This window comes from Dunckerocampus dactyliophorus, chromosome 6 (assembly GCF_027744805.1).
Source record: "Dunckerocampus dactyliophorus isolate RoL2022-P2 chromosome 6, RoL_Ddac_1.1, whole genome shotgun sequence".
Lineage (NCBI taxonomy): Eukaryota > Metazoa > Chordata > Actinopteri > Syngnathiformes > Syngnathidae > Dunckerocampus > Dunckerocampus dactyliophorus.
Window position 1 is genome coordinate 18,965,564 of NC_072824.1, and position 9,669 is coordinate 18,975,232.

Consider the following 9,669-nt stretch of genomic DNA (forward strand, 5'->3'; position numbering starts at 1 on the left):
AAACAGCTTTAATATGCCTCAAGAAGATCTGAACTGGAATGGCCCCGATCGCTTGCTGCGCATTGGAGGCTTGAAGCCACCGGAAGTATAGAAGTCGCCATGTTGTTTCACCCAAAACACGAAAGCCTCAGAACTAAGAGGAGTTCGAGATGACATCTTGTGCTGCTATTAATTGCACAAATCGTGATGCTCGTGAAAATCGCGAGAAGGGACTTACATTTCACAGGTAGGTAAATGCTTAGAAATAATAAAAATACTTTTAAAAAATAGATACTTTAAATCTGTTAGCATCTTTTCATCTAAGTAGTTGTAAATTACCCCTTATTCTCCTTTAGATTTCCACACTGCAATGCTCAACTTCTAAAGCAATGGGTAGTAAATATGCGGAGAGACAGGTGGATTCCTGCAGCCAAATCGCAACTCTGTTGTAGTCATTTCACCAAGGAGAACTTCGACAGGACCGGCCAGACTGTTAGATTGCGACAAAATGCAGTTCCAACAATATTTGACTTTCCTGATCATCTTCTAAAGGTATGCGTTGCATTTAACTTTGATACTACGTAGATCCTTATCATAACAAATACCATGTGAACACTGAAATTGAGTTGTTATGCATTGTAATTTCACACCATAGAGGTAGGAAAAACCTTAAACTGGAGAGAAATTTGGAGATTTGGGTCTAGTAAATTTACTCTGTTTCAATTGAATTTTTGTTAATTCGTGTTAATTTTTATTCCAAAACATAATAAATGTAGTGAATGAAGATACATGTATGTGTATGCATTTGTCCTTTTTTGGGTGAAGCAAGATGGCCGACCAATGGCTTCATGCAGTCAGCAGGGACGCCCCTTCCAGTAGTATAGAGTTCAGTGAACCTGACCAGTGATCTGTATGATATATCTGCATAGCTCATTGGCGATGACTTGTGAAGACACACGGCCGCCATATTGCCACTCGCAAGAAACACTTCTAGGACAATGACTTATGTGAGAACTTGTGAGTTGTTAAGTCTGTTGTTAGTTTGTTACCCACTCACACTAAATGCAAGGTTAGTCTTCAGACTAACCTCGCACAACAGGTGTGCTTGAGCTTATTCATAAGGACTCGGGTATGATAATTTTTTTAATTTATATTTAAATTTATTTGAATAACCTAGTAAATAACGATATTGATTCTGTCAATATCATACCATACCTGAGTCATAACGGCTTTACATAGGGGCCGTGGGGGATATGTAAACAAACAACCGCGACTAGACTACTAAATAATTTGCGATTGCTTGCAAATATAAAAAAAAAATACGTTTTTTTTTTTTTTTTTTGGGGGGGGGGGGTTAATTTCAAATGAATCCCCATATGGAGACAATGTTTATATATTATTACATATTATATTACATATTATTCCTGTGTTTTTTGTTAAAATATATTTCTATATCAGAAAAGAGGTTATTTCTATTTCATAACATAAACCAAAAAAATCAGCAAAATGTTAAATGATTTTAAAACTTGTCCAAAGTCACTCTTTGATGATTCATATTTTGTACAGACTACAGCATAGTGAATTGTATGAAAGTAAGAAAAAAAAAAGTAAAGGCTCATGACCATGGATTTTAGTGGAAAAAAGGGATGGGATATGCAGTTAAAATTAAAATCTCTTTCTAGAGGAGTAAAACTATGCATTGCTATAGGGGAGTGCTGAGCCAGGGTGCAGAGTAGAATTTTGTCCCAAAGGCAATGAGAATTGGTAGGGGGAAAAGTACATTTAATATAGCCAAAAGATAGAGAATAACGTATCAAATCGTTTTTAAGGGACGAAGGTTGCGTTACTTGAAGGAATGGGAGAATCTCCCCGCTTTTTAATTTAAAATATAGATGTTCTGCGAGCCTCTTCATCTGCTTTTTACACTAAGTACGCTGTGCGAATGTAGTCGAGATGTGAGTGGTAAAATGGCGTCTCTTTGGCTTCAGCGGCTTGCACTGCAGCTATCCAGATATATTATACAGATCAGTGAACCTGACTAATAATCCGGCTGTGGATTTTTGAACGTCAAAGAAGCTTGTAGGCTGCCGGGGGTGGGACTAGTGGCAGTTACGACTTGTGATTGGCTGAGCAACGTTTATTTGTGCGTGAGACGGCTTTGCTACGCCTACGTGATACGCAGGAAAAGCAGACACTCTCATTGTAATATGGCCGTAAGCAATTTCAGCAGATTATAAAATACTTTATAAACGTGACAGTCGGCACCGGAACATGCAAAACTGTCATTCAGTATTTAACATAGCATGTGTTTGTGGCTTTGCAGTTAAGCTATTTTTTGCTCAGCCAATCACAAGTCCGTTAATAGCAACTGGTCCCACCCACCACAATCTTACCACACCGTGTGACATTCAAAGACACTACAATCGATTGGGGAGATTGATATTAGTCCCATTTACAGGCGGAAATTATGTACGTTTTACATGATTTTTGACAAAATCTGACTGTTTGGCAGCCACAAAACACAAACGTTGCTCTCTGTTGTAAGCAGAGAGTGTAAAAGGCATCTCACACTCAGTATTCCTTGGTGGGCTCGCATCCAAGTATTAGCCAGGGCCCACCCTGCTTAGCTTGCGTTCATGGACAATTCTAGTCAGGGCCACCAAAAATAGGTAAATGTTGCCTAGTACTAAAATAAAATCCAGTTTTCAAAAAGGAGAGATAAAAGGTAAAACAAGGAGACTGGACAGCTCTACTAGGGTTGCCAACTGTCCCTTGTAAAACTGAATTGCTGAAGTACACATCCCCTTTTGAGTTCAAAAGAGACGCAGTTTGTCTTATTTTACAGTGAGAATCAAAAAGTCTGTGAAATGTCAATGGCATTAATGACAGGGCATTTTATATCAATCAATCTTGGTGGTGTTATGATACACGCTTATGTCATTAAAGGTAAAGCGTGTGTGTTTGAGACTCTATTCTGTTTATTTTGTACTAAAAATAAATTATTGAACAATTTGTTTTTGTAATACTCAAACATGCATCTAACTAAATTCTGTTTCAAGTCAAATAGTATCAATATAGCTTTTAATGGGTCAATAAGGTCCTAGAGACGTGGTGACCACAGCTGCCCAGGAGTGCCCAATATGATTTTATTTTATTCCCCCCCATCGGGCCCAGAATTCCTGAGTGTAGTGCAGTATGGCAGACATACAATAGAATAGAATAAAAACAGCATTTTTAAACTTACCCTATTATTTAGACGAGTATTAGTTACATTTATTTGTGGTTGTGTCACTTTTCACTTTTACAGTGACACTGAGTCACAAACAAGTTTTGCGCAGCCGATCACAAGACCGTAAATGCCACTGGTCCCACCCACCACCAGCCTACACTCGTGTAACGTACCGCCATAAAAACAACAATGGTAACATACACAATAAAGACACAACAGATATATTATATAGTCGATTTAATAAAATAATTGATTGCCACAAATTCATTGAATGATTGTAAATATCTCTGTCATACTGCACTGAAATGGGTTTCATTTCCAGTAAGTGCCCTGTGGTGTTTGTTTATCCTGCTTGGGAAATTCATTACTTTGTCTATGTGTGTTTGGGTATGGGGGGGGGGGCCTAAAATGAGTGTGTGTTCCATGACAATTGCCAGTACAAGTGGGAAGTGGGATTCTCAGGAATGTGATAAGGGAAGCTGGCTTCCTGACATGTTTGAAGCACTACAACTCAAAGTAAAAATAGGATTTACTCTGTAATAGAGCTAAAGCTTGATACTTGTGTGTGTGTGCGTGTGTGCGTGTGTGTGCGTGGTGTCGTGTGGTGTGTGGTGTAAGTTCAGCCTTTGGGCATGCAGTTACTAACTGTGTGAGTCATCCTGTGCTGAGAAGAACGAGAATTTCCCAAAAGATCCCCTCACCCATGTGCTGTTGATGACCTGCAGAAACATTCTTTCACCATTTTGATGCTTTCAGTCTCAGAGGGGAACGAAAGAAACTTTCACTTCTAGAACTATTCACCAGACAGCCCTCGACTGCTCTGCAGTAGTCTTTCATTGCTTTGACAACAAACTGGAAATAATGTTTTTCTGTTACATGTTTTTGTCTCTTTTCTTTTTGGGCTTTCTGACGGACTTCCATGTGTCCTGCTGTGGTGAGTTGGAGCATTTTACGAAGTGAAAGTTGGTTGTAAAGTTGGATGTTTTCAAATCAAATGGAAAACATGATTGCCACTATAGTAAGTATTGTTTTAAAAACGTGTGAGCTGTGCAATTTTGTCAAATATATCATTAAAAAAATATGCTTAAGTGTAGTTTCACTTTGAGTGGAGCAGTGAAACTCTTAAGGTCAGTTTTTTAGGGGGTGCGTTTTCGTTTTCTCTTGTGATTATGTAAATACACTGTAAAATCCATTACTTAACCTTACTTTCAAAAAAACATGCAAACCGATGAAAAAGACAAGTAAATGGAAATTATTAGTTATAGTTGACCACAATTGATGTTTACATTTTACTTTGTACACTCAAGTTAGATGAACTTTTTTTTTTTAAATAAGTTTGTTCTACTTATTTATCTGAGTTAAGAGTGCTATTTGATTTACATTCCAAACTATCACACAATTCACCCTGCCTTATAATACAACTTAAAAACAATGACATGTGACATGTGTACTTAATTTTGATGACTCATGATTGATGGTTATAGCGTATAGGGAACTGTAATACATAGGCATAGGGGAATGTAATATGTGTAAAAAAGAAGTTGAAATCTGTATAATACCACTAAATATCAGTAAGTTGTGTATTCACCCTTCATTTTGATGACTAATGATGGACCTGTAGCGTATAGGAAACTGTGATACATGTGTAAAAATAATTTAAAAGCTGTACAACATCACTTAAAATCAGTAAGTTGTGTATTTGTCCTTAATTTTGATGATACATTATCGACATGTAGCGTATCGGTAACTGTGATGCAGGTGTAAAAAACAAATTACCGTTACCTTTCACTGCTTCTCTTTTTCTCTATTATTATTTTATTGCATTGCTTCAGTGTGAATTTGAATAAACTCCAATGTTGTATTGTATTTTACAACTGCAATGTTTTCATGGAAGCTTAGGTTAGCTTCAGTGTATATAGAGATCGTTTCACTGTGTGAAAATACAGACAGGCGTCAGATAAATTAGTTGCATACACAAGCATTTTCAGCAACTGTACAGCAGAGGGCGCTAAAGTCAAAGCAACTGTCTGACCCACAGACGGCTATTCTAAAATGGGCTTGTAGTCAATTTCTGCGTCTGGTCACAGACCTGTCATTGTGTATAAACCGCACCCCGATTTTTTGCTTCTTACCAGTGGAAAAAAAGTGCATTTTATACACGGTGCTTTACAGTAACTGCTGTCAATATTAAAGGGTAAAACAAACACAAAAAAAGTCATCACATACTCACCGTTATCGCGGTCTGACTGTGTGAACGGCAATATCCTGGTCTTTTGTGTGAAAGGTACAGGTGCGGACAATCTGTGTTAACTTATTTTCAATATGGTAAATATATTACACATTTACATATTTATAAATATATTTTCTATGTTTATAGTAGGAGGTAGATCTTTGGGGCATGGTCATTTTAAAAGTAGCTCAAAGGCTGAAAAATTGTGAGCGTTCCTGCTATAGAATAATAATCCCTGAAAGTCCAGGGTGTACCCCGCCTCTCACCCGAACCCAGCTTGGATAGGCTCCAGCATACCCCCACGACCCTAATGAGGATAACCGGCATAGAAAATGGATGGATGGATGTTTAAAGCCCTTGGACAAGCAGGAGTGAGCAGGTGATAGTAAAGGTTGACCTTTGACCTCCTATCTGCTTTCCAGATGAAAACTGTGCAGACAAGCCTGTGTTCAGTGTGACCAGACTGGTGGTGGAGTTTGGCGCGTCGGCGTCTGCCAGCTGCTCCGTGTGCCAGAGTGCTTGCCACAACAAGCTGTTTGGTTTGGAAAAATCCGTCGGGACAGAAAAACGAAACGGGACCACCATTCTATGGACCATTGACAAAATGAATAAGTGGCCTTCATCTGCCATGTGCTACTACAACACTGGCAATGGCTCCCAGTGCTGCAGCACCCTGCCAGTGCTCGTTTACCGTAAGGAAACTTGCAAACTCGCAATCATCATGTGGATGTTAACAGTAACTACATTGATATTATGACTGCCTTTCCTCACAGAGTATCCACAAACAGTCAATTTAAGTTTGCTCCATCACAACGGACCGCTGCTTGAGGGTCAACAGTACACACTGTCCTGTGCAGTGGAGAAAGTGGCACCAGTTAAAAACCTTATTGTGGAATTCCTTGAAGGGCCCAGACTACTAGCACAGTACTGGTTCAAGAACAGCGTAGAGAAGAAGCCAACTGACAAGACGTTTATGCACAATATCAACGCCAGCAAAGAAAATGATGGGGCTTCATACTGGTGTCAAACCAAGCTGGATCTCGGACCAGAGGGACCTCTCCAGCACCGTGTGGTGAAATCTGGGACTGTCTTCTCCACTGTTCACTGTGAGTCACACCACAACCACTTTCACTTTCACTTTTCAAAACAACTTGCAACTGATAGAAGAAAGCACCTCACCTTACGCACCTTTTACATAATTTAACAGCTTTTTCTGACTTAACCCGGTGAAGTCAGTGTTTCAACTAAACTGTCACCATCATAAAACCTACATTAACTGATTGTACAGAAAACAAAGACCAATATAAAACTATGAAAACAAAACACACATGTCATTTTTTAAACATACTTGCATGTCATATAAGTGTAAAAAGAAGTTAACCGCTAAAATGTAAAAAAAACAATCCCACCCTCCCTTAACTTTGACGCGTTACTACTTTGAACATAAGTCTGCTTACTGCACAATGTATATATACTCTTCTCAAGCGCTTCTCTCGCTTAAGCTAGAGCTACAAAATGCCAAAGAAAAAGCACAAAACACGCAGGTAATTTTTGGATTCTTGCGCAATACTTTTTCTGGAAAAAAGTAATCTAATTTCAAGTTGTGTAAAGGTAAATGTCCCATTGGACGCAGTTGTGGCTACAAATTTTGGGAATGACTTAAACAGTGTTTCAATAAGTGCTGCCTCAGTATTTTTTTGTAAACATTTTCAGTGTTGCACTCCAACACTCCAGATTTTTGGCCATAACTGTATTAATGTCATTATGCTAGGGGTATATTCTTGTAAGCATGCTAGATGCCCGGTTTTCACAGGGTTTGCGGCAAAATGCAAGGAATTGAAAAGCCCATAAAAGTCTCCCCCTCCCCCATGCATATCCTCTGAGCAAATATTTCATCGGAGGACAAGCGGCATAGAAAATGAATGGATGGATGGATGGCAATGCTGCCAATGCACCAGAGGGAGCAAGAGGAGCCCAGAGGGAGGCTGACATTATTGCAATAAATGAATGCGTTGCTCAGACGCAATGCATTATGGGGAAACTTTAAAAGAGTTGTTTTTCTCATTTTAAACTCGTGTTGGTACATGTTTGTATATTTATTAGGTAGACCTGTTGAGTGTGAAGCTGCTGTGTGATTAGTGTTATTTGTTAGATGACACCGTGAGTCAGACTGTTATACTGTTATATATAATGACCTCCTGCGCTTTACAATGAGTTGACCAGCTCAGACCTGCACTGATAGCTTGTGATTGGCTCCTGCCAAAGAAAGAACATGCGAGCAGCACAGTATTTAAACAGTAGTAGTTCTGAAGTAGAGATTCAAATTTAGCCACAGATTAGCCGCACCACTGTATATTACGCAGGGTTCAAAGTTTAAGAAAAAAGTAGCGGCTTATACACCGGAATTTACGGTAAACACTATGAGCTGGTATATTTTACCTGTATTGTCACGTTTCAAGTTTGCTGTGGAGGAAATTAATTGTTCCACCAAATGCAAAATTGCAAATGTGTCTTCACACACACATTTGTGGCGCCCCCAATGAGCTATGCTCACAATGCTTTGGAAGACATTCAAAGACATTCAAATAGTGTTTATATTAGGTGGGCGAGGCCCAAGAAGGGTATGTTGTGTATGAAAGTACACAACAAGCCTATTACACATTGTTCATTAAACAAACTAACTATCCTTATCTTATTGTCATTTCTGTTTTTACATTGTCACTCTTTCACAATTTCTCATCTGCTCTCTGTATCGTGCGTGGAGGAGCGATCACATTAATTCAATATTTATTTTGAGACATACACACACGCTGCACATTCTCAAATCTAGCAACAATTACATGGTACATGCTAGCCAAACTGGCTCTGCTGCACAATGGACAGCGCATTGGACCTCTAGGTATATTCAGAGAGGCAATTCAAAGGGTTCACGTCCCACCAGAGTGATGTTTTGGGGAGTGTTTTGAGTGTGGTACCTGAGGGTTTCCAAAATCTCCAATGTGCTCCTGTCTCACTAAACACACAGATAAACCTTATTTGAGAGGGCCATCCCATTCAGGGCTCATCACCCTCATGGTGGGAGATTCGCTTCACCTCAACTGCTCTGCCGAGGGCAACCCGAGCCCCTTGTACACATGGACTTATTCGTCTGCCACTCTTTCCCCTTTCACTGGCGACGTTTTCTCGGTGGCCTCTGTGAGCATGGAGCATCAAGGACAGTACATCTGTTCTGCCAGCAACAGCATGGGGACGACCAGTGTCCACTTTAACGTGGAAGTACAAGGTGAGTCGAGGTGCTAGAATTTGATGTTTTAAAATACACGTATAAAATACAGTTGTTGACTCTGCTTATTGTCTTTGCAGCCAACTACATGTATATTATTTTAGCCGTGGCTGCAGCGGTTGTCGCTCTTGTGGTCCTCGTCTTCATCACTGTGTACGTCCATTACTACAGACTTAATAAGACCGGAAAGTACAACCTGAAAGACGTGTTCCGTTTTCATCAGCGACACGTCGCCTTGCCTGACGGGGAGTTGTAACATGGAGGTATGAAAGGGTCAACTAGCTGTTACTGTCCCTCTAACTGTGCTTTTATTGATCTGTAAGTTGTCTCATTGAAAGTACTGAAGTCAATCACGGCACAAATCACATTCAATCATTGTCCATATTCCTGTCCTGCATGAAAGATTTGGTTGTTTTGTTGATTTCTGTGTTAATAATATAGCACAAGAGCACACTATGATCAAACACAGTGATAGTCTGCACACAGGATCTGCCATGTATTTGTTTGCGTGCAATTTTATGTTTGTTTGGTTTTTTAAATATATATCCACTGGAAATTTAAAAGCATTTAAAATTCTGTGAAATTTTGCTGGGCACTTGTCATCATAAGATAAACGTCATCCTTGTTATGTCTTGGATCAGAAGCTGTGAGATCAGATAACATTTTCTGTAGCATTTAAATGGATAAAAAAACAATCATGTAAATAATATTTACAACTATGTTCAAACCTATAGTATGTTTAAGTGAGCCTATGTCAGCTAATACTGCATTGACTCCAATTTGTTGGAAAACAAAATGCAATCATGTATCTGCAGGAAGTCGTTCTGGTATTGTTCACTGCCACACTAACACCTTCGGAGAGCCTTTTGGACTGTAGAGCAGATCATGTGTTGTGGAAAAAGGAACGTTGGGAATGTTTTTTTTAAGTGGGTGTAACTTCAAATCACT

At 39.3% G+C, this 9,669-nt stretch overlaps 1 protein-coding gene across 1 annotated transcript; it reads left to right on the forward strand.

Moving 5' to 3' along the window:
• The first annotated feature begins 3,771 nt into the window (after positions 1-3,771).
• On the forward strand, positions 3,772-9,416 carry LOC129182344 (sialic acid-binding Ig-like lectin 7). Its single transcript, XM_054778337.1, has 5 exons — positions 3,772-4,142; positions 5,861-6,130; positions 6,212-6,544; positions 8,464-8,721; positions 8,802-9,416. Exons 1-5 carry the CDS (start codon positions 4,070-4,072, stop codon positions 8,975-8,977), a joined length of 1,110 nt encoding a protein of 369 aa, XP_054634312.1. The 5' UTR covers positions 3,772-4,069; the 3' UTR covers positions 8,978-9,416.
• Positions 9,417-9,669: the final 253 nt, after the last annotated feature.